At 40.2% G+C, this 26,011-nt stretch overlaps 1 protein-coding gene across 5 annotated transcripts; it reads right to left on the bottom strand.

Annotated features, from left to right (window-relative positions):
- Positions 1-4,337: 4,337 nt before the first annotated feature.
- Positions 4,338-24,938, bottom strand: LOC107538567 (uncharacterized). Of its 5 annotated transcripts, none has more exons than XM_016214859.2 (9): positions 24,765-24,938; positions 23,891-23,972; positions 17,134-17,245; positions 16,801-16,875; positions 16,540-16,625; positions 15,859-15,985; positions 7,283-7,378; positions 6,706-6,788; positions 4,338-6,218 (listed from the first exon to the last, which is right to left on the bottom strand). In XM_016214859.2, exons 6-9 carry the CDS (start codon positions 15,980-15,982, stop codon positions 5,436-5,438), a joined length of 1,086 nt encoding a protein of 361 aa, XP_016070345.1. In that variant the 5' UTR covers positions 15,983-15,985; positions 16,540-16,625; positions 16,801-16,875; positions 17,134-17,245; positions 23,891-23,972; positions 24,765-24,938; the 3' UTR covers positions 4,338-5,435. The 5 variants fall into 5 exon arrangements, with proteins under 5 accessions (XP_016070345.1, XP_087672696.1, XP_087672698.1 ...); XM_087816570.1 differs by having other exon boundaries at positions 24,768-24,938; XM_087816572.1 differs by lacking the exon at positions 7,283-7,378 and having other exon boundaries at positions 24,765-24,937.
- Positions 24,939-26,011: the final 1,073 nt, after the last annotated feature.

Genomic DNA, 26,011 nt, shown 5'->3' with positions numbered 1-26,011 from the left:
AAACGGACTAGGCAGTAGGAAAACCAAAGAGGGATACTGCATAGTTGGTGACTGGAAGAGCAAGTTAGAAGAGGTGAGATGAAGGACCCATTATTGAAATCTGAGGACATAGTAGACAGAACTGCAAAACAAGGGCTGAGAAGAGGTCAAGGATAGCATCCAGACTCCAATTTTCCTGTAGGAATAGCCAGGGCATGACCTCACTCTGCTACATCCCTCTAATATCCTACCTGGGCTCCCCAATGACCAACTTAAATAGAAGCACAAAGGCAATGGGCCCATTAAAGTAGTCCATACAGGTTAACCTCTCTAGTCACAGAGCAAGGTGAAGAAGGATCTGGAAGAATATATGGAAGATACTCAACAATGTCTACTCTCCTTCAGCTTGACATCAAGTCTTGTACTTCATCTAGTGATAAGTTCATGTTCTCATACAAGATACAAAGGAAGCCCATCAACTGTATTACTTTAGGGTAATATCAATTTGGCTGTACTTGTACTAGAAACCTGAAACGTTTTGGTACAACTAGTGTTTTGTTTTGTTTTTACATAAGATGGAGGGAGGAAAGAAGGCCCATGGGGATAAGTGGGAAAAAAGGACAATTAACTAAAAATATAGTTGCCTTCTGTTCCTGCTTCTGTACCAGCTCTGGCAGCCTTCTTTCACAACTCATTTCATGTTCTCCCTTGTCTCTGCCAGCCTCTCATCAAAATGAGATTACTTGATAGTGTGAGCTTAGGTCCAGGGGAAATTTTGCATAATGGACTTTATTGAGGAGTATCTCTAAAGGAGAAAACTAGGATTAGGAAGAGTAAGAGATTGCATTATTAAAAACAGAGTACAGCTGACTTCATGGAGCTGGAGTGGCTCTTTAGGAGTGTCTCAAATTGATGCAAAAGGAATTGGGCATTTGTACTCCTAACGGTCCAGTCATTGGAAGTGGGCTGCCCCAGGGAGTGGCCATAACCTTAGGTGTGACACTTTCCTTTGGCCCAAGGGAATTCCCAGAGAGGATAGCAGCATGAGCTTTAGCAGCCAACACTTCCATCAGCTGGGGGAGTGAATGACTTAGCCCTGAAAAAAGAATATGAGAAATACACCATTGTATCCATTATGGTCCACCACTTAAACTGCTCAGATGCACTTGCTTTTGCGTGTGTTTTTTTGTTTAAAATATTACAGATGTCCATTTTTCTCCCCAATGACTCATTCCATCCCTTCCCTCGGCTCCCCAGTCCCTCTCCACACCACTGTCCATGTCCTTAGGTTGGATGCACTTGCTTCTTAATGTTAAGTGCACAGCACATTATAGTTGGTCTTGCTGCCTAAAGTAGGATCACTGGGACAAACTGACAGCTCTTAGCAGCTTTTCTCAATGCTGCAATTGATACCTCTTGTCACTCCTCTACTATACCATTCTAGATTCCCTTCATGCTTGGCTAGCTGCTCTGGGTGGCCTACTTGGAGGGATGATCCAAAAACACCCAGTCACCATGTCTTTCTCAGGATACAGCTGCTATACTTGCTTATCAACCAAATTTGGGAAAGATATCAAAAGATATCCCAATGATCACCCAAGTGCCAAATGTTTCCTCTGTCCTCAATGTATAACAGAAATCCCACATCCTTTAGGCGGCAGGATTAATTACCCACGGCAGAAGCCATGGTGACTTCTTTCCTTGTGTGCTTGTCTTATAGCAGTCATAAAGTTCAATGGGTCTCTTACTTTGTCTGATTGTGGAAGTGTTCCCACTTCTTCCATTTGCCCCAATGGATCCACTTTCTCCATCTTGCTGCACCCAGGAAGGTTAGTCAAGATAAACTATATTAGTGGGCTTTCTGAGGAGCCTAGGCATTCAATCAAAAGAATGAAAGAAAATGAAGTTTTGCTCTGGCTATTTTTTGCAGAACTTGGGGCTGGATGCTACTCCTGACATCTTTGCTCCTGGAATGTACCTCTCTCTTGTCTCCAGATTTCAATAACTTGTTCCCTCTGCTTGCCTGTTCAGGTGTTAATAGAGCCCTGCCCTTACCAACTGCTGAGAACCAACCACCCTTTGTGGTTTTTCTCTATCCTATCTACAACTCTATGAGTAGTCCTTTTATGAAAACTACTCAAATTGTTCTAGTCTGAGTGTGTCAGTTGTTTCCTGCTGGGACTCTGACCGATATGCCAACACACTGAAACTATAAGGAAAAGTCCTAACAATGACCCATAATACCCAACAAGATAATCTATTAAGTCTGACCACATTACCTTCTACCAATCTTTCAACATAACCAACTTGTTCTACTCCATTCACACTGGCTTCCATGTGGTTGGCCTTTGCATGTCAACACTGCTCTTGCCACACAAATTTGCATGATTCACTGTCCCAACTTATTAAGATCTCTGTTCAAGTGCTCCTTAACTAAGAGGCTTTCCTTTCCTATTCTATATGAAAAAAACAAGATCCAAAACCCCTTTAGCCATCTTACAATGCTTTGGTTTTTCATATAACACTTACAACAACATATTTTCTTGATTTTTCTACAATCTGTTTTTCTCCCATTAGGATATGTTTCAAGGACAAAGCTCTGATTTCATTCATTGCTACAGACACCGGTGCCTCAAACAGTTTGGCATATAGAATATATTCAATAAACAGGCCAGTGGTTAAGTTCACAGACTGTCTGGGCTGAAATCTGGGCTCTATCATTCACTAGCCAGTGAACTCAGGCAAGCAGCATAAATGTATTATAACAGTTTTCTCATCTGTAAAATTGGGATATTAATAGCACATACTTTTGAAGCTTACATCGAATGCTCAGTAAGTTAATATTCGTAAAGCATTCAGAAGAGTATCCGGTATATGGAAAAAGCCATATAAATGCCTGATCATTTATTAATGTACTGAAATCTTGGCTATAAAAATATGGTCCCTACATAAAAAGAAGCAATTTACAGGAAAACAACTAATCCTATTGCTTAGTTACATTACATCAAAAAATAAAAGTAACAAAATTACAAAAATGAATGTTAATTTGTAACCAAAATGGAAGACTTGAATACACATCTATCACTATATATGTCTGAGGGAAAGACTCTGAACATGCATACTATATCAAAAAACAATTAGCTTGAGTAAATGGGCATATACTCTATATTTAAAAATTACAGAATGTATAATGTTTTCAAACAAATATGGAACATTTATAAAATCTGACCAATAAGTTTACCAGTTAGATGTTGCATTCAGCTGGATACTAACACAACACCCCCCAAAAAACAACCCCCCAACATCACTTTAGCTCCAACCACTCAGAGGTTACTTTTAATCATGTAAGGAGAAGCCTAAGAATAAGTAATCCAGAGTTGATACAGCCAACCAGAATCTTCTGGGGAGCCCACATCATTGAGAATTTTTTTTTCTGTCATCATAATAAAAATATAGCTCTTCCAATTGAGCCCACATTCAAGAGCAAAAATAGTTAAGATGAATAGAATATAGGTAAGGTGAACAAGCCAGATGATGTTCCCCCCAATGACTTCTATCTACTTCTTATGGCCAACACAGCAGGTCAACACATCTCTGGGCTTCAGGGAAGCTTTACATATTGAGTATTTTCAATACTCAATTTGTACAATTTGAACAAAATGTTTTTTTCTTTAAGTGAATAAGTAGGGGAGAATGGGCATTGTGGAAGAAGCAAAAAGTAACTGCCATACTAGGATATAAAGATAACAAAGAACATCATAAAGTCCACTTACTTGACAAAAATGCCATTAAATTAAAAGTATACAGCACATATAGTATTAGTTTCATTATGATAAACTAAGTTACTTAGGGGATATTCAGAAATACCTTTGTCATGTATTGATATTTTAAAAGAGTAAATGATAAACATATTACTTACCAAATTATGGAACATAACATCAGGTTTATTTTAGGGTATAGCTATAGACGTAAATGTTTATACTAAAACAAAACAACTGAAAATTAATGAGCTAATGGATCAACCTAAGGATTAGACACTGTTAAAGGTAATATGCCACATTCATAAGGTTTACAGTTTCCATTCTCAGTTTAAATTATTTTGTGGCTATTCAGTGAAGAGGTGAGGCTGAGGCATCCTTGTGTTGATTATATTCCTAGGGTCTCCCTCTAGTGTGAGTTCTCACAAGTCAACAAAGACAAGAATCATAGAAAAATCTTCCAAAATTATTACACTAACAAGTTTCGCATCCAGGGAGAATTTTGCATTTTTCCTAATGTAAAAGGTATCATTAAAGGCATTCCCTCAATCTTTATATTCATAGGATTCTTTGCAGTGAGTTCTGAGTTTCCTAAGAATGGGAAAAAGGAAGATTTTCTAGTCCTGATGATAGTTAATAGGACTTTCTCCCCAGAATAAATCCTCATCTCTCTCAAAAACTGAGAGAACATCAAGGCTTTCCCATTGCATTCAGAATATCTATCTTTTGCTCAGTAATATGAATGTTTGTGCTGTAGGGTTTTCACATTCGTTATATGAGTGTTTCTCTGTAGTGATTTCTCACATGTATTCTAAGGGATGAGTGTTCCTGAAGTTTTCTGCATTCTGATATTTATAAGGTTTTACTCTTAGTATGAATTGTCACATGACTCCACAGAGGTATCGCTGAAGGCCTTCCTAGACCTACCACATTCCTTGGGTTTCTCCCCAGTACATCACCTTCTGTGCACATTAAGGTGAGTTTGAGATGGAAGCTTACCACAAAGACTGCACTCATGAGGTTTTTCTCCAGAGTGAATTAACATGAGAGTTGCTGAATGATACTTCATATCAAATAGATTGAAAGGCTGAAGGCCTTTCTTCACTGACTTCATGACAAGCTTCTGAGGTGGTTCCCGTGGATCTCACTCCTCTGGTATATACTACTTGTGTAGTCTACTTCCACACTATCAGGATCAGTCTGTGTGTCCAATACAATATGGAAGTGATATGTCCTTCCAAGGCTAGTTATAAAAAACAACATGGCTTTGGCATTTGCTCTCCCTTAGATCAAATCCTTTGGATGGAACCTACTGCTACATCATAAAGATATTTAGGCCCATGGAGAGTCCTACATGATGAAGAAATTAAGATTCCCTGCCAACATCCAGCACTAACTTTCCAGGCATGTGAGTGAGCCATTTTGAAAGCAGTCTTCAGCAGTAAAAATGCAAATGACTGTAGCTCCTGCTGACAATCTTGACTGTGCCCTCATGAGAGATCCTGAGCCAAAACTACAAAATTAAGCCATTTATGAACTTCTGACCTACAGAAATTGTGAGATAATAAATGTTATTTGAAGCCACTATGTTTTAGAGAAATTTGTTATGCAGCAACAGGTAACTCATACACCTAGCATGAATTACAGGAAGTTGTCTGAGGGATAAGAAATCAATGAATGCTATCCCAGTTACTGTATTCAAATCCACCTATTATGTATTCTCTTATGCACAGAAAGGTAAGAGTTAGTGGTGAAAGATTTTCCACAATGATTACATTCATAGGGTTTTTCTCCAGTGTGAGTTCTCACATGCTTCTTAACAGCTGAGAGATTATTAAAAGCTTTCCCACAGTTACTGCATTCATAGGGTTTCTCCCCAGTATGAATTCTCTTGTGCACAGTAAGAGAAAAGCTACTGCTGAAGGATTTGCCACACTGATTACACATATAGGGTTTTTCTCCAGTATGAGTTCTCATATGCTGTGTCAGATAAGAGCTCTTCCTAAAGGTTTTCCCACAATCACGGCACTCATAAGGTTTCTCCCCTGTATGAATGCTATTGTGCCCAGTAAGGGAGGACCTCGTGCTGAAGGCCTTTCCACACTGATTACATTCATGATGATTTTCTCTCGTATGAATTCTCTTGTGGCTTTTGAGGTTACAACTAGTACGGAAAACATGAAAACACTGGTTACATTCATAAGGTTTTTCTCCAGTGTGAATTCTTACATGCAGTCTGAGAGATGAGGGATCATTGAAGGCTTTCCCACAGTCATTGCATTCATAGGGTTTCTCCCCATTATGTATTCTCTTATGAATAGTAAGATAAGATCTACTGCTGAAGGATTTTCCACATTGATTACAGTCATAGGGTTTTTCTCCAGTATGAATTCTCTTGTGCTGAGTAAGGTTAGATTTTGTGCTGAAGACTTTAAAACACTGATTACATTCATTAAGTTTCATTCCAACATGATTTCTTTCCTGTTGATAAACGGATAAATAACTATAATTTATAAAATTTTTAATATTCAGTGTTGTTAAAAATTCTCCCTCCCAGGAATTATGTTATTATATTTGATGTTTTCCCAATTTCAGTGCCTGTATATGACTTCTGCCCAGTTTGAGCTCTTAGAATTTCAAAAAGATACATGCTTTGCCGCAAGTCCTTATCATCCTCACAGAGCATTTTTTGATAAATTTAAGACTGCTTTATGATTCAACAGACAATATCTTAGTCACATTTAAGGAAATAATTTACTTGTGGAAACCCTCAGTGAAAAAAACAAGTCTGAAGCTAACATAATTTTCTTCAAATTCACAATTTTTTCTCACTATCTCTTCAGAGACACCATTTTCTCCTGTGTAAATGATACTTTCTCTTAATGACGCTCCTTTTTATTTTGTGGCTTTTCTAACTTAGTAAATTCTTCTACTGTGAAAAACCAAGAATCAACCATGTTAGTCTTACCGCTTTTACATCATTAGAATGCTTTTTCCTAAAAATATGCTTCTTAGGGGTTAACCATTTGGCTTTAAGTATAGTCTCCAAATCTGAAACAAATTGAAAAGAAATTTAAGTTGATGGAGAAGAGAAATAGAAAGTACACACATAGGTAAAGCTAGACTCTGAAGGATTAGGATTTTTGAGGAGGTTTGCAGTGAAAGGGACATGAGTATGCAAATGGTAGGTTTTAAAAAAGGATTCTAGAAGGATTAAGATTTATTAGAGATTTACAAAAGAGGGAATTATCAGGATGTAAAGCAGAAAGAAATTGGACAAAAGGCTCATATAAGGCTTAAAATAAAAAAGAGACTTCTCTTTCTTTTAACTTCTGAGTCCAAAGTATGAGATGTTGAACAGAAAGTTAAAAGGAAAAAAACAGCACACGAGGAAGCTCAGACCAAATGTTCTTGGCCATCTTCATCGAAAGAAAAGGACATTTTACAAAGTTCTCTGATTGATATTTCTTAATGTAATACTCCCATGTCCCAAATCACTGGTCACAGCTACTCCTCACAAGGACTCATATCCACCTGATGCTCACCTGGACAAATGCTTGGGAGAATTCGTCTCCCCTCTGTCATCACCTTGTCTTCTTGCTCCAACTGAGAGATTAGGCTGACTTTATCAACATGATACCCTAATCATGGAGAAAAGACACAATGAAGGGGAACTATGCAGGTGACAACTCCATGAAACTGAAGCCACCCATTCTACTTTTGTTTCTTAAATCCTCACCTGAGGATATTTTTTCCATTGCTTTTCAGAGAGAGTGGGAGAGAGAGATAAACATCGATGTGAGAGAGCCACATTGATTGGTTGCCTCCAGTACAAGCCCTGACCCAGGCAGTGAATCAAGCCAGCAACTAAGGTACGTGTCTTTGGCCAGATTCAAACTGGGACCCTTCAGTTCTCGGGCCGATGTTCTAACCACTGAGCAAAACTGGCTAGGGTGAACCCACCAATTCTAAAGATGGCCAAGTGTGACTTTTGGAGCAGTGGAATAATTACACCTAAATTCTAATGAATATTATAACTCTCAAGAAAAAAAATACAAGCATCCTCACTCAATATCCAGGTGACAGGACATAAATACCACTGACCCTTGAATGAGGGGATTAGGGTTGCTGACTACCTACACAGTCAAAACTCTGCATTTAATTGGACTCCCCCAAAACTTTAGTTGTCCCTTGGTATCCACAGGAATGATTGGACCCCCTGTGGATACCAAAATCCACAGATGCTCAAGTCCTTCATATAAGATGGCATAGAACAATGTATATAGTAGCCTCTCTACATTCACAATTTCCCAACCCATGGATCAAAAATACTGTTTTTGATCTGTGGTTGACTGAATTGTCAGATGTGAAGCCGGGGTACAAGGGGCCAACTCTCTGTTTATTGAAAAAAATCTATGTATAAATGGACCCATAGAGTTCAAACCTGTGTTATTTCAACTGTAGTCCCAAAGCCCATGCCAAACTTCAGAAACTCTAAAACTTTTAAATATGGAGATATGAAGTCAGGGTAAGAAACAGATACATTTAGTTCATAGGGAAGGCATTAGTCAGAAAGCTCTGTGAGGGTAAAGAACATGTCTGTCTCATTCATCACCATACTCCTAAATCTAGCACAGACCCAGGAACATAGAAGTGTTTAAGAAAGACTTGTGAGGAGTTATGACATTGAAAATAAGGAATACTAAACTCCAAAAACCCATCCCTCTACAAAAGCAGTGAATAAATTGGCAAAAACTATCAGAACCAACTTTATTAGAACTCTGGAGATTTATCAAAAGATTACATCAACCATGAAAATGCTTAATCAAGGAAAAAAACAGCCGTCATTTTAACTGATCTTGGACTCATCCTCTATTCCCTGCTTTCGCATGACCTTGAAGACAGCAGCCCACATTCCTATTACTGGAAGGAACAGAATGGACCATTATCTCAAGGAACTATGACTGTTTAGACCTTTCTGTAGGTTTGGCTCAGAGGGCTTACCTTCATTTTTCTAACCCCAAACTCTCCAAGGCTGAGCTGGTTACCTATTAAGTGTGTTAAACACATTTAAGGCAAATATATCAGCCATCACCCCCTAAGCAAGGGAAAACAGTAGAAGAAAACAAAAGACTAACCGAAAACTTGGGAGAAAAAGTGTGGAATAAGATGGTTTGGGAAATTTTGAATAGCTCCTTCATATTCCTTTTGTAAATGAAAAAGGGGTGCTGTAATAAATCATAAATTCCTAACTGGACAGGACATGGTGGGTAGCCACACAACATAACTTCCATGAGATAGGATAATTTATATCACCTAGTCTGAACAATAGAAAGAAAAAAAAGAATAAAATATATGAACAGAGCCTAAAGAACCTGTGGGATACCCTCAAATATACCAACATACACATAATGGAGGTTCCTTAAGTAGAGAAGAGAATGAAGTAAAAATGAATATTTGAGAAATCATGGCTAAAAACTTAACCAAATTTGATGAAAAACACAAATATACACAACCAAGAAGCTTAACAAACCCCAAATAAGTTAAACAGCAGCCAAAAGAGAGATTGTATAGCTATATTAATTTCAGGCAAAACACACTTTAAGACAAAAATTGATGTAAGACACAAAGAAAGATATTACTTAATAATAATAACGTAACTTCAAGAAGATATAACAATTAGAGACATATATGTACCTGACAACAGAGCTCGAAAATATATAAATTCAAAATTGACAGAATTCAAGGGAGAAATAAAGACTACAGTAACAGTTGCAGACTTCAACACGCCACATTCAATAATAGGTAGGAAACCTAGTCAGAAGATCAACAAGGAAACAGAAGACAGCATTTCCTATAAACTAACTGGGCATAAGAGACATAAAACACTCTGTCCAACTACAGAACATATATTCATCTCAAGTGTATATGGAACATTCTTCATAACAGACCATATGTTAGGCCACAAAACAAGTATGAATAAACTTAATAACAATGAAATCATACAAAGTATTTTATCTTACCACAACAGAATCATATTACAAATGAGTATCAAAAGGATATGTATTGGAAGACTTAATATTGCTAAGATGATAATAACCTAACCAAAGCAATCTACAAATTCAATGTAATCACTATCAAAATTCCAAGTCTTTTTTTTTCTTCCCCACAATATGGACAACCTTATCCTAACACTCATATAAAACTGCAAGGGATCTTGAATAGACAAAAGTTTTAAAAAGGAAAAAAATAGAGACTCACACTTCCTGGTATCAAAACTTACTTCAAAGAAATGGTAATGAAGACAGGATGGTACTGGTAGATGTCTAGATCAATGGAATAGAATTGAGTGTACAAAAACTAACATGTCTATGGTCAAATAATTTCTGATAAAAATGCAAAACAGTGCAATGGGGAAAGAATAGTTTCTTCTCCAAAAGTACTAGGACAACTTGATAGACATTTGTAAAACAGTGAAGTTGACACTTCCTCCAAATCATATAAAAATTAACTCAAAGCCCTGGCTCAGTGGCTCAGGTGGTTGGAGCATCGTTCCGAATACCAAAAGGTTTTGGGTTCGATTTCCGGTCAGGGTACATACCTAGGTTGCAGGTTTGATCTCTGGTTGGGGTGTGTATGGGAGGCAATTGATCAAGGTATCTCACATTGATGTTTCTCTCTCATATCTCCTCTCTCTAGAATCAATAAAAACATATCCTCTGGTGAGGATTTTTTAAAAAATTAAAAAAAGGATAAAAAACCTAAGAGCTAAAAATAGAAAATTCTTGGAAGAAAACATAGGTGTGAATGTTCATACTCTTAGATTTGGCAATACTTTCTTAGGCATGACACCAAAAGCACAAACTGAAAAAGCAGATAAATCGAACTTCATAAAAATTAAGAGGTTTGTGTACTAAAAATTAAAGAGAAGTAACAACTGAAATACAAAGGATTATAATTAAATATTACAAACAAGTGTATGCCAACAATCTGGAAGAAAAAGAAAAATTTGTAGAAACAAAGTCTTCTAAAACTGAATAAAAGGAAATAGAAAATCGCTCTGGCCGGTGGTTGCCCAGTGGTTAGAGTGCTGGCCCTCTCACCAAAGGATCTCGGGTTCCATTCCTGGTCAAGGACATATACTTGGGTTGCAGGTTCAATCTCCAGTCCCAGTTGGGGCGTGTTCGGGAGGCAACCAATGTGTTTCTCTTACATTGATGTTTCTCTCTCCCCCCCTTGCTTCCACTCTCTTAAAAAATCAATGGAAAAAATATCCTTGGGTGAGGATTAACAACAAAAAGAAACAAAGTCTGAACAGACCAATTACAACTAATGAAATCAAAGCAGTAATAAAAAAAACCTTCCAACAAACAAAAGTCCTGGACTGGATGGCTTCACAGGTGAGTTTAAAAAAAAATAGTTTATTGATTTTTAGAAAGACAGGAAGGGAGAGGGAGAGAGAGAAACATCGATGTGAAGGTGCAACATTGATCGGCTGCCTCCTGCACACCCTGCACCAGGGATTGAGCCCGAAACCAGGGCACATGTCCTGACCGGGAATGATCCGGCAACCTCCTGGTGCACAGGATGAAGCCCAACCTACCAAGCCACACCAGTCAGGGCTTCACAGGTGAATTTTACCAAACATTCAAAGAACTAACACCTATCCTTCTCAAACTATTCCAAAAAATTCGAGAGGCGGGAAGATTCATTTGGGAAAGCTCATTTTACAAGCCAGCATTATCATAATTCCAAAACAAATAAAGACACTACAAAGAAAGAAAATGATAGGTTAATATACCTGATGAAAATGGATGCAAAAGTATTCAACAAAATATTAGCAAAACGGATCCAGCAATACATTAAAAAGATCATGCACCATGATCAAGTGGGATTTATTCCTGGGATGCAAGTCTGATATAATATCCACAAATCAATTAACGTGATACACCACATAAAGAGAATGAAGGGTAAGACTCATATGATCCTATCAATAGATGCTGCAAAGCATCTGACAAAATCCAAGATGCGTTTATCATAAAAACTCTCAGCAAAGTGGGAATAGAGGGTACATATCTCAATAATGTAAAGGCCATATATGACAAACCCACAGCTAACATTGTACTCACTGGGGAAATACTAAAAGTGTTCCCCTTAAGATCAGGAACAAGACATTTTCACCACTCTTACTCAACATAGTACTGGAAGTCCTACCCAAGCAATCAGAAAAGAAGAAATAAAAGGCATCCAAACTGGAAAGAAATAAAACTGTCATTATTTGCAGATGACAAGATAACTGTATATAGAAAACCCAAAAGATTCCACCAAAAAACTACTAGAATAAATGAATTCACTAAAGTAGCATGATACAAAATAAATATCCAGAAATCTGTAGCATTAAAAAAAACCCACCTTTATTAAATTTATTGGTGTGACAATGGTTAATATGAACATATAGATTTCTGGTGTGGGTTTCTATGTTACAAGATATGTATATTGCTCTGGGTACCCACTACCCAAAGTCATATCTTCTCCCATCACCATATATTATTAAGACCCCCTTCACCCCCACCCTCTTCCCTCTGGTAACCACCACACTACTGTTTGTGTCCACGAGTTTCAGTTTTATATCCCACATATGAGTGAAGTCATTTGGTTCTTAGCTTTTTCTGACTGACTTATTTCACAGCATAATATTCTCAAATGGCAGTTGTCACAAATGGCAGTATTTCATCCTTTCTTATGGCTGAGTAGTATTCCATTCTGTACATGTACCACATTTTCTTCATCCAGTTCTCTATCGCAGGACACGTTGGTTGTCTCCATGTCTTGGCACTGTGAATAATGCTGCAGTGAACATAGGGGTGCGTATATCTTTGCAAATAAATGTTTTTGAGTTTTTCAGGTATGTACCCAGGAGAGGGATTGCTGGGTCGTTGTGGCATTTTTATACTCCAATAATGGACAATCATAAAGGGAAACTAAGAAAACAATCCCATTTACAATTGCATTAAAAAAACAACAACCTAGGAATAAATTTAACCAAGGAGGTAAAAGACCTGTACTCAGTAAATTTCAAAACACTGAAGAAAGTAACTGAAGAAGATACAAATAAATGGAAACACATATTGTGCTCATGGAAAGAAAGAATTAACATGGTTAAAATGTGCATACTACCTAAAGCAATCTATAGATTCAACACAATTCCTATCAAAATACCAATGGCATATTTCACAGAACTACAATAAATAATCCAAAATTTTACACGGAACCACAAAAGACCCCTGAACAGCCACAGTAATCTTGAAAAAGAAGAACAAAGCTAGAGATATCGCATTATCTGATATCAAACTATACTACAAGGCTATAGTAATCAAAACAGCATGGTACTGGCATAAAAACAGACACATAGATCAATGAAACAGAATAGAGAGCCAAGAAATAAACCCATGCCTATATGGTCAGTTAATATTTGACTTAGGAGGCAAGAACATAGAATGGGGTAAAGACAGTCTATTCAATAAATGTTGTTGGGAAAATTGGAAGGAAACACGCAAAGAAATGAAACTAGATCACCTTCTCACACAAGAATAAACTCAAAATGGATTAAAGATTTAAATGTAAGACTCAAAACCATAAAAATTTTTGAAGAAAACATCTCAGTAAAATCTCAGACATGCCTTATAGCAATATTTTTTCTGACACATCTCCTCAGGTAAGGGAAACAAAAGAAAAACAATAAACAAACAGGACTTCATCAGACTAAAAGTTTTTGCACGGCAAAGGAAACCATCAACAAAATGAAAAAACCCACTGAATGGGAGAACATATTTGCCAATGATACATCTGATAAGGGGTTAATATACAGAATTCATAAACAACTCATACAACCCAACACCAAAAAACCAAACAATCCAGTTAAAGAATGGGCAAAGAACCTGAAAAGACACTTCTGTAAAGAGGACACTCAGATGGCTAGGAGACACATGAAAAGATGCTCAATGTCACTAATCATAAGAGAAATGCAAATGAAAACCACAATGAGATATCACTTCATACATGTCAGAAGGGCTATCATCAATAAATCAGCAAATAAGTTTAGTGAGGATGTGGAGAAAAGTGAACCCTTTTGTGCACTTGGTGGGACTGCAAACTGATGCAGCCTCTATGGAAAACAGTATGGAGGTTCCTCAAAAATCTAAAAATAGAACTACCCTATAATCCAGCAATTCCACTTCTGGGTATTTATCCAAAGAAAACAAAAACACTAATTTGAAACGATATATGGACCCCTATGTTCATTACAGCATTATTTACAATAGTCAAGGTATGGAAGCAGCATAGGTGTCCATCAATAGATGAACGGATAAGGAAGATGAGGTACATATATACAATGGAATATTAGAAAGCAATAAAAAAGAATGAAACCTTGCCATTTGTGACAACAGGATGGATCTAGAGGGTATTATGTGAAATGAAATAAGTCAGGCAGAGAAAGACAAATACCATATGGTTACACTTACACGTGGAATCTAAAAAACAGATTCCACGTGTAAGTGTAATTACACGTGGAATTCCAGGAACAAATGAAACAAAAAAATAGAATCATAGAAACAAGAGACCAAAGGGATGGTTACCAGAAGGGAGAGGGTGAGGGGATGGATGGAAAAGGGGAATACAGTCAATAATATTCTGATAGGTTTGCATGGTGACAGATGATTACTAGAATTAATGGGGTGATCACATTGTAAGGTATAAAATTATTGAATCATTATATTGTACACCTGAAACGAATATAACCAGTATGATATTGTATACCAACTATACTTAAATTAAAAAAATTACAAAAAGAAAATGGAAAGACACCATAGAATGGGAGAAATTATTTGCAAATCATATTTTGAATAAGGGCATAGTAATCAGAATATATGATGAACTTTTACAACCCAAGAACAAAAAGATAAACAACCAAATTAAAAAATGGGCAAAGGACTTTATGAATAGACATTTCTCTAAAGAAGATATACAAATAGTCAACAAGTACATGGAAAAATGCTCAAGGTCATCAGTCATGATGAAACTGCAAATCAAAACAAGATATCACTTCTTACCCACATGAATGGCTATAATAATAAAAAACATTGGGGAAGATGTGGAGAAATCTGAACCTTCATATATTGGTGCAGAAGCTGGGGAAACAGTTTGGGCATTTCTTAAAACGCTAAACATAGTAATACACAACCCAGCATTCCATTCCTAGATACATACCCAAGAACTGAAAACAGAGGTTTAAATAAAGACTTATATACAAAAACACATAGCAGGGTTATTTAAGGAAACAACCCAAATGTTTATCAATCACTGAATGGGTAAACAAAAAAGGTATATCCACAAAATGAAATATTATTCGGTTGTAAAAAGGAATAAAGATACATGCTATAACACAGCCAAACCTTTATATATTATATATTATATTGTCTGAAAGAAGCCAGACACAAAAGATCACATATTTTATGATCCAATGATATGAAATGTTCTAAAATAGGCAAATTCACAGAGATGAAAGCAAATTAGTGACTGCCAACAGTTGGAAATGGGGACTGTAATGGGTATTGACCACTAAATGGGTTTGAGTTTCTTTTAGTGGTGATGAGAATGTTCTGAAATTAGATAGTGCTGATGGTTGCACAACATTGTGAATACATCAAAGCCACTGAATTGTACACTTTAAAATGATTAAGATATGCCCTGGCCGGTTTGGCTCAGTGGTTGGAGTGTCAGCTCTTGGACCAAAGGGTTGTGAGTTCAATTCCCAGTCAAGGGCATGTACCAGAGTTGCAGGTTCAATCCCTGGTCGGGGCTCCTGCAGGAGGCATCTAATCTATGTGTCTTGCTCACAACAATGTTTTTCTCTCTCTCTCCTTCCCTCCTTTCCACTTGCTCTAAAAAAAAAAAATCAATGGAAAAAATACCCTCAAGTGAGTATTAACCAAAAAAAAACCCCCCAAAACAAATAAATGGTTAAGATAGTAAATTTTATGTTATATGAAAGCTACCTCAATAAAAAAAAACACTTATTACCTGAGTCATAAAATAAATGAAGGAATGATGTCAGGCTTACCAAGCGATGCCAGGTTCCTGCAGTTCTCCAGCATCACATCTTTGTATAGTGTTTTTTGAGAAGGGCCCAGCAATGCCCACTCTTCTTGGGTAAACTCCACGGCCACATCCTCAAAGGTCACCATGTCCTAAAATCATCAAAAACATTATGGCTTAACCAAGGACTACCCCCACTGAGGTTATATAGGAAAAAACACATGCTATAACACAGCCAAACCTTTATACATTATACTGTCTGAAAGAAGCCAGACACAAAAGAGGGACAGGGAATCCAAAGCAGGAGGTGCATTTTGTACATCAGAGTTCTGGGCTCAGCCCTCAATCTCAGAGGTTGAACACAGGCCTGGGACACTGCAGAAATCAAGAAATGTATGAATGATTTTCTAATAGCCACCATCAATTGCTTGACTTGAGGAAACAGTCATGTCTTTCCTTAGTGACTTCTTAAAAAGTATCAGCATAACATGAAGCAGAGAGTGACCCTACAGGAAACTTAGCCATGTAGTAAATACTGATATATACTGACCTTGTTTGGGCAGCCCCTCACCCTCCATCAAATGCCCAGAGATCCTGGATGCCTAAAGATCTGGTTTGGCTGTGAGGCTCCAGGTCATTGCAAGGTAAAAAGTTCAACTTTTGGCCCCCAAAAATAATGATTTAGAAAAAGAAACATATGACTCACTGGTAACCAGCTTGTCAGGAAGCCATTAACAAATTCTTCCTCCTCTGTGCATTCTTTTTGAGATGTTGGGTACAGGAGAGACTGAACTGGAGAAGTAGAAATGAGTCATAAATGAGTCACAAGAATCCAGGTGTACTCTATACTCTAGCACGAACAAACTCCCCTCCTATCTGTGAAAACACACACACACACACACACACACACACACACCACCACCCCCCCCCCCCTTCATTAAGAAACCAGAGCAGAGCCTTGTCTCACCAGGGCCAGAAAACAGGGCTCAAGAGTTGTACTGCACTTGAGGAAGATATTATTCCCATTTCACAGATGAGGAAACTGAAAATCCAAGGGACATCATTGTTATTTTATCAAGTTTATAAGAATTGGAGGTAAAATTCAAAAGCTCTTGCACATTTACCACACAGGTGACATCTCCACACACTCAAACCACTAAAGTCCCAAATACCCAAAACCTAATTAGGTACCAGTGACCTCTGGGCTCCACTCCCGTCTTACCTGCTCAGCCACCTCCTGCTCTGTGGTACAGAGGCCTTTAACACCTGGACTCAAAACTGCCAGGACTCCACGACTTACCACAGGTGGGGAATAGAACCATGGTCAGGCTCTTACGATTCAGCCAGTAAATTTTCCTGAAATGCGCAGTGGGAGAGCCAGGGTGCTTGTCCTCTTACTCCCACAATGCACTCTAGAATAAATGAGAAAATATGAAAAATTAGTAGCTTCTCTCCTTGTCCAGGTTACTGACAAATTTATCTTAGCCTGCCCATCATGTTCTCCTTCAAAATGCAATGTCTTTGTTACTGGGCCTTTATTTTGCCTAGCAGCTGATAAAACCAGGACAGTGTGATGACAAAACTTGTCTTCTGTCCACCATGGTATGACCAATACATTACTGCTCCACCTCATTTTATTATGTATTTATTTATTTACTTATTTTAATTCTCACCTGAGGATATATATATTTTTAAATTTCTTTCAGAGAAAGAGGAAAGGGGGTGAAGGGGAGGGGGGAGGGGAGGGGGAGGGGGAGGGAGAGGGAGAGGGAGAGGGAGAGGGAGAGGGAGAGATCAATGTGAGACAGAAACATCAATCAGTTGCCTCCTGTACATGTCCTGACCAGGGATTAAACTTGCAACTTGGGTATGTGTCCTGACGGGGAATGGAACCCATGACCCTCCAGTGCATGGGATGACACTCCAACCAACTGAGCCACACCAGCCGGGTCTGCTCCACCCCATTTTAAATCTTCAACTTCACTTAGTCTCAGGGCACATTATTCCCATGCATGTGGCTGTCACGATCACATCCCCAACTTCAATCCCTATTCACCTGGGACTTTGGCACCTGACTTCCATTATTCTTTCAGCCTCCAGTTCCACCTCACTCAGATGATGTCAGACCTCACTGTTTTAAGTTTGCTTCACTCCACCTTGGCCACACATCTCCATGGGCACCACCCCAGGTTTGGCCATCACTTGACACTGTTTCACTATCCAGAACAATAGTTGAGAAATTTCCCTCTGTCTGAACACAACTTCCCAAACTTCTACTTTGTTCACTCATTTTCTTTCACTACATGTGTTCTTCTACCACATAAAGAACTAAGTCCACCTACTATCCTACTTTCTTGCTACCCATCAGTCACCTTCTCTCCTCATTTCATGCTTATCCAGCTTGGATTACAATGTCCCTAATTTCCACAAATTCCCTTATCCCTAATCCCCACCTTCACAGTGCTCCAGCAGAATTCTTACCAGGTGATTCCAATCATCTGCCTGGGCAGACCAGCCTGCAGGAGAGCTGAGCTACTGTCACTGCTAGATAAACATGGTCACCTACATGAAAGGAGCTCTCAATTCTGCAAGACAATCCTGTAAGTCAACGGAGCTTCCTACTACTTTTCAAACCTTTTCTAATCTCTTTAAATCTCGTACATCCTTTCCCCCTACGGTAGTCAGCTTCCTATCGCCTTAATGATTCAAGCCGCCCGACAGTCACACCTGCATTTAATTAGGGCTGAGCTGTGTGACTAATAAAATATTGTGGAGGTGACTTCTAAGGCTGGGTCCTAAAAGGCACAGCAGCTGCCTCCTTGGTCTCTTACACTGCTTGCTCTGGGAGAAGCCATGTTGCAAGGACACTCAAGCAGTCCTGTGGAGAGAGATACTTGGAGAGGGGCTGAGGCCTCTCTCCAACAGCCATCACAACATGCCAGCATGTGAATGAGACACCTTGAAAGTGAATCCTTCAGCACCAGTCAAACCTTTAGATGAATGCAGTTTCAGCTGATACCTGGCTAAGAAATCACAGAAGTCCCTGAGCCAGAACTTTGAAGCTAAGATGAATTTCTGAACTACAAAAACTGTAAGAGACAGGAAATGATTACTATTGTTTTAAGTGACTAAGGTTAGTAGCAACAGATAAGGAATACACCCTCACTTTCAGATGGTGGCCTTGCATCCTACTTCTCAAAGTGATCATCATGAAAGGAATCTACCTTTCTGTCACCAAAATGACAATCTGAACATGGTTTCCTTCCTCTCTTCCTTTCCAAACCAGGAGCTGTCTCCCCTTCTCTATAAGGCTAGGCTCTACAGCTTTGTTGTATCCCATCCCACCTGCCTTTAGGAGCTGTACACTATTGATGATCTCTTGTTTACCCTTCCCTTCAAGCTCTGCCACTCTACTGGACTCTCCCTTACACCATTTAAACCCAATGCAGTAGTTTTAGTAGTGAAATATGTATATCCTAACAGCACAGTTTTCTTTCCAGTGACTGCCCTGTCTCTCCCCCTCATCACAGCTAGTGTTTTCACTCTCTGTCTCATTTCCTCATGTCCCACTAACTCCTCAACACAATATAATTTGTTTCCACCACTATCAGTTCAATTGGTAGAATCGCCAATAATTTTATTTACAGAGATGTAGACTGCAACTACACTGATACCAATTCTTATTGGTCAGATCAACAAAGATATGGTGGACCACTTCTTTTACTGGCAAGGCTGTATAGAAAAGCACTCTCATAGATTGCTGGGGTACAACTCATATGGAAGGAATTTGTCAATGTCAAGCAAAATGCAAACACCTCTACTCTCTGTCAACTGCACTTCTAGGAATCTATTTCAATGATAACACAAATACTAAAAGACATGGGTGAGTTTAGTAGAAATCCTGACATTTTTTTCTTTTATGTAATGCGAGTGCCTGACTTAAGCCTTGACTGCCAAGACAACATCCATTTTAAAGAGGCATCCAGTTCAAATACAGCTATCTCTAATAACCACATCTATCTGGCAGCCTCAGAACTAGATAAAGAGGCCACACCACCTCCCCTACTGAAGCTCTTTATTTTAGAGATCTTGGTTGATTTCAATAACTAACCATTTGGATTACCTGTTTGTTTTCTCTTCCTGCACTTTAAATTCCTGTTCTTATGTTTTAAATTCACCAATAAAGAGTGAACCCATGAAACTTTAGGCTCCCACCCTATACCCCAATAAAAGCAGAACTCCAGGCCCATGTACTCTTTCTCTCCCTATGACATCCCTGTGTGGCCCAAGGTGTGCTTTCCAGGTCTTGTAAACTGTAAACTTGTATCTTTTCAGTTTCCTCATGGTACTGGTGAAGGGCATCTTGCAATCATAATCACAACTACAAGGGCTGGTCTAGCCACATTGGTTATTAATAGGCAGAGATCAGCACAGAACAGTGAGAATATTCACAGTGGCCTTATTATAACATCAAAGGATTGGAAACAACACAAATGATGATCAATAGGGAATAAGTTCAATAAACTATGGGATATCCACATCATGAAGAAACATATAGCCAAAAAAAGAAAAAGACAATTTCTAGGTAGTGATAGATTATTATCTCCAATAAATTTTAGTGTAAAAAAAAAAAATCAAGGTACCAAGCAGCACATATAGAATGTTTCCTTTTTATAAGAAGGAAACACCTTGCCAAGCCAGTGTGGTTCAGTGGTTGAGTGTTGACCTATGAACCAGGAGGTCATGGTTCTATTCCCGATCAGGGCACATGCCCATGTTGTGGGCTCAATCCCCAGTAGGGGGTGTGCAGGAGGCAGGCGATCAATGACTCTCATCATTGATGTTTCTCTCTCTCTCTCGCTTTCTCTTCCTCTCTCTGATATCAATAAAAACATATTTTTTATAAAAAAAGGGAACACCTCCTTTCCCTATAGTTACAGAATAAAATGTAATTCCATAAAACTAGCTTCTTGAGGTCTCTATGTGTGTCCTCCTTGCACCTAAAAGATGAAAGCAACAAAGGGTATGAGTGTGTGCAGGGAGGGGAACATTAGACACTAAAAGTGAGTGTGGGCCAGGTGAAAAAGAGTTGTAGGGAGTCACTGACTCCTGGGCCTGTGTGATAGATTAATGCCCACGCCCAAATATGTCCACAGTCTACTCCGCAGAACCTGTGAGTGTGCTACCTTACATGGCAAAGAGTTTTGCAGATGTAATAAAAGATCTTGAGATGGGGAGATGATCCTGGATTATCCACGTGGACCCAATGTCATCACGAGGGTCCTTATAAAAGGGAAGCAGAAGGGTCAAGATCAGCAAAAGAGATGTGGTGATGAAAACAGAGGTCAGGGAGTGAGAGAGAGAAGTTGGAAGATGCTACACTGCTAGCTCTGAAGATGAAAAAAGGAGCATTAAACCAAGGAAAGAATGCAGGTGGCCTCTACATGACAATCAAAGCAAAGGAATGGATTCTCCCCTAGATACTCCAGAAGGAATGCAACCCTGCCAGCCCATTTAGGATTTCTGAACTCCAGAACTGTAGGAAAATAAATTTGCAATGCTTTAGGTCACAAAGTTTATGATGATTTGTTACAGCAGCTATAGGAAACTAATAGTCTCTCACATCAAACCCTCCCTGAGCCTTGGTGTGAGTCCAGCAGACCCACACAACTGTGGAAGAATTTCCTTACCTGCTGCAGGTGGAGGATGGCTCCTTTCTCCCCACCAGGGACCCAATTTGTAGTTAGGAATAGTCATAGTCACTGAGCTGAGGAGAAAGAGAAGAGGTAGGATCCAGCCAGCTCACAGAATCCCAAGATGAAAGGAAGCTGACAAGGTGCTTGGGACACTTTCAGACCCAAGGTATTTTGGCAGCTAGAGTCTCACATGAGGACAGAGAGGGGCTCTGTTCAGTTTACAGATTCAGAGACTCCTGTCTCCTCTTGGTTATTTTGGTGCTGGGAGGGTGACTGAGAAAGTGCCACTCCATACCAGTGTTGCCCAATAGAACTGTCAGTGATGATGGAAATGTTCTGTAACTCTGCTCTGTCCAATATGGCAGCCACTAGCCACAGGTGGCTACTGAGTACTTGAAATATGGCCACTGGGACTGAGAAAATGAATTTTTAATTCTATTTTTCATTGGTTTAATTCAAGTGGCTACATGTAGCTAATGGTCACCATGGTAGACAGAGAAGTCCTAGACATATTCAGGCCTGACTTTCTTTAGGATGTGGAGGAGGGGACCTGTGAGTGGCAAAGTGGGGTGAAAACATGGACCAGGGTGAGGGCAATGGCTGCAGGTTTGCATGGACAGGAGCTAGGAGCATAGTAAGTGTTCTGTGCGATCTGAAAAATGCATGCATGGATGGAAGCATCATTACATTCTCTTAGTTCTAAACTCTAAGGTCTCCTTTTTCTACTTCTTTCCTCCTCCATAGTCATTTTCTAGGCCTGGGAACAACCATCTTAATCCTAAACTTCTTCGTAACACCTATTTTCCCTCTTAAGTCCTCATTCTTAATCCTGAAGTCCATTTTAACCAGCATGCAAAAACCAAATGCTAACCACACATCCTCTTCAGTGTCTCCCTACTGGCTTTAGAACAGAGTCCAAAGTAATGCCTGATCTGCCTGCCCAACTGTCCGGCCTGGCTCACACTCCTTCCCTAAATTGTTGTCTTGGCTTCAGCCATCCCCATCTTCCCAGTTCATGGAGCACACCAGGTTCTCCTGCTTTTGGGTTGTTCTCATAAAGTTCTCTCTGCCCAAAGTGCTCTTCTGAATGTACTCCCACACCTTCACTCTAGTCTAGTCCTACAACTAGCAACACACAGTTCCAACTTTAGCTCTCAAGCTAAATATCAGTCCTTCTCAAGATGACTTCTTTCTTCCTTCAGGTTGAGTCCTCTGTGCCAAGCTCTCACATCAATTATGCAATTAATTGTTTAGAACGTAAACTGCATGGAGGCAAAACAAAGTCTGCTTGGTTCTCCATGGCTCCTATGCATCTGGCCCAGGGCCTGGCTCATGGAGATGATGAACCATCCTGGTTTGCCTATGACTGTTCTGGTTTGAACACTAAATGTCCTGTGTCCTGGCATATCCCTTACAACCAAATAAAAGAGAAGGGCTGGTCACCCTAAACTGTGTACTCAAAAATGATCTATTGCATGGCAAGCAAATATTCCCCTCAAGAATGTTAAAGGAAAGCTAATAAAAAAGGCATGCACACACACAGGCACACGCACACATGCAAATGCAAACACACACACACAAAATTAGTAAAGCCCAACAACTGAACATAAAATTACTTAAAATGCAGCTCTGCAATATGAATCACCAGACTGTTATTTCAGGAGTTTTAAAAGACAGTTAATTTCTATTAGAAGGCAAGTTGTGGAGGACAGGCTTTGGAAACTGGTGCCCTACCTTTCAGTCTGTAAGTTGTTGTTGAATATTCCTCCAAATGATTTTAAATCTCATTAAGAAAAAAACCCTACTTGCTCAAAATACATCTGGTTGCTGGTCAATTTAAATTTTTGTTACTAATATAAAGAAATTCAAATCACTTTTTTCTCCCCAATGCCCCCATATTTTGAATCTTTGTGGAGGGTTTACAGCACTTTAGAAGTCAAACTCAAGAGGCCTGAGGAATGTTGCTAAGTAGTCCTGCTAGTCTTTAGTTAGATGGCTTGTCATACTTCACATACACGTAAAAAATTATATATTTATACTTATATGTAAAATCTTAACATTTTTAGAACTACGTAACGTAAGCAAATACACATTTCTATGCTGTTACACATTTTGTTATTTACATGTTTGTTTAATGTGTACTTATTTGCATGTAACTGTATTTATTGATTTATTTACACACATATAACCACACACACCTTACTATCTTTCCCTTGAATATAATCCATCAAACATAATTTTTTTTAAGATTCTCTCACTCTTAGTGACTCCTTGTGTTTACAATTTGAGCTCAAGAAAGCAGTTTTTCTGCACAGTGGAGGCAGCTGGAACCTGTTGTCACAAGTTGCACACAGACCTCACCTGACACAAATCTTCAGTGAGGAAAGGTGAGTCTTGAGGCTGGTTTCAACTCACACCTGAGCTCTAGAGATGCTTTTCTTGTCTGAGGAGAAAAAAAAGCACAAAGATTGATGTGGGTTTTTTTATAGGGAACAATACAGTTTATTGAATGGAGAAGCCATCCCATTCACTTTTCTTTTCTGTATTGATTAACGTGTAATTGTTGGCTGTGACTGGATTTTCCTGATTCCCATCCAGCCATCTGCTCACCAAGTGGGAGAAAGCAGGTTCATGCTGTGTGCAATTGACTTGCTCAACTCATTTGGCTGGATAGAGAATTTTTGGTTACTCCAGACACTTTAAATATGGCTTGTCACTTGGGGGCCCTATAACTGACTCAGCTGACTTTTAAACAATTTCCACAGTTCATTCGGGGCCTCAGAGATTTTACGGCCCAAGAGCAGGGTTTCCCAGCCTCAGCGCTACTGACATTTGGGGCTGGATATTTCTTTGTTGTGAAGGTTGTGCACTGGCGGTCACTGAGCAGCATCCCTGGCCTCCACCCCCTAGATGCCAACAGCACGCCCCCCCCCCCCCCTTCGTAATAACCCAAACAAAGCCCCCAGACGCGGCTAAAAGTCGCCTGGGGGCCGAAATCACACGGGGTGAGCGTGATTAGGGGGAAGCTCTGAAAGACGGGCAGCGGCACCCGGCGCTGGGACGTAGCAGCAGCTTCCGGCAGACGTGAAGAACCAGCCCGGGGGGGGGGCGGGACGGTCCCAGGAGGGCCAGGGAGTCGCCGCGACGGGGGTGCCCTCAGCCCATGCCCCTCCCTGCACTGCCCGGGATGCCCGCGGCCCACCGAGTCCTCCCCTCGCACCGCGGCCAATCGTACCACCTGAACGCCGTCCCACCGCGAGGAGACCGGGCGCACGCTGTGAGCCAGGCCACCCACCGCAGCCCCCACGGCGCCTCCCCGTGCTTCTACTTCCGGTCTCGGCCCGCGGCTCCACACGGGTTTCCGGTCACGGCCGGCTACCGCGGAGAGCGGGAACGCCCGGGCCGGGCTGAGGCGGCGCGCAGGTCGGGCGGGGCCGGAGGGACCTGTGGGCGCTTTGTGAGCGGAGACTGGTTTCCGGGACCGGACCGGGCTCTGGGAGACCCAGACACAGGGGCGCAGCTGTGGGCGAATACCAGTCGTAGGGGCGGCGTTGGGAGGGACCCGGCCGTGGGTGGCACCGGGAGCAGGGGGCGTGGCCGTGGGTGGAGACCGGTTTCCCGGCGGGGCGGCCGCGGGGACCGGGATGTGGGTGGTGCCAGGCGCCGAGGACCGGGCGCGGGCTGTGGGCGGGAACCAGACCCGGCGGTGAGGTTGGAGCGGAAGGGTCGGGGGGACAAGACCAGTTCCCGGGGTGGACTCGAGGCAGGGGTGGGGCTGGAATAGGTGAGAAGCTGAACAGTGGGAAGAAATCCGCTCTACCAGCGGGCGGCGGTGGGGCTTTGCCTGGATCCTAGGCTTCACAGCAAACCCTGTTTTGCGGACCTCCGTTTGAAGGACTTTGGATGTAACCCACAAAATTTCCAGTCCCTGTGTCATATGTGAAAATTGACACCCTGTAAACTGTAAAATGCTTTTAGCCAGGATTTGCTTATAACGAAATTAACAGGTTATTTTTTTATTAATTCAGTTATTATTTTTTTTAAAAATACGTTTTTATTGATTTCAGAGAGAGGAAGGGAGAAACATCAATGATGAGAGAATCATTGATCAGCTGCCTCCTGCACGCCCCCTACTGGGGACTGAGCCCGACACCTGGACATGCACCTTGATCAGGAATTGACCGGGATATCCTGGATCATCTGTCAACGCTCAACCTCTGAGCCTTGCAGGCCAGGCTCACTGTTACTTTAAATACATTTTAGTGAATAGGCCATATGTTGGAAAAAGACCAGTTAAATTTTGCAGACATAAATCAATATTACATATCTACAACTATAGTCTACATATTTAAACCTGAGTCACCGCTAGTAAACAATGTTCTATGAATGATTAGTATGTGATCACAGCGCATCGCATGTGGTAACTGGTTCAGTAGTTGCGTGGGGCGACTTTCTGCAGCAGTTTTAACATGGGCAAGCATA

Source organism: Miniopterus natalensis, chromosome 4, assembly GCF_054644295.1.
Source record: "Miniopterus natalensis isolate mMinNat1 chromosome 4, mMinNat1.hap1, whole genome shotgun sequence".
Lineage (NCBI taxonomy): Eukaryota > Metazoa > Chordata > Mammalia > Chiroptera > Miniopteridae > Miniopterus > Miniopterus natalensis.
The sequence above is the reverse complement of the archived record's forward strand: the minus strand, read 5'-3'. Positions and strand labels throughout refer to the sequence as shown.

What these genes read in the sequence shown, in the direction of transcription:
- LOC107538567 (XM_016214859.2), bottom strand. Translation starts at nt 15,982, where the DNA reads ATGGTGACCTTTGAGGATGTGGCCGTGGAGTTTACCCAAGAAGAGTGG. An exon ending in CAGGAACCTGGCATCGCTTG is followed by an intron (nt 7,379 to 15,858) that starts GTAAGCCTGACA and finishes CTCCATGATTAG; the next exon opens with GGTATCATGTTGATAAAGTC. An exon ending in TCTCCCAAGCATTTGTCCAG is followed by an intron (nt 6,789 to 7,282) that starts GTGAGCATCAGG and finishes AATTTGTTTCAG; the next exon opens with ATTTGGAGACTATACTTAAA.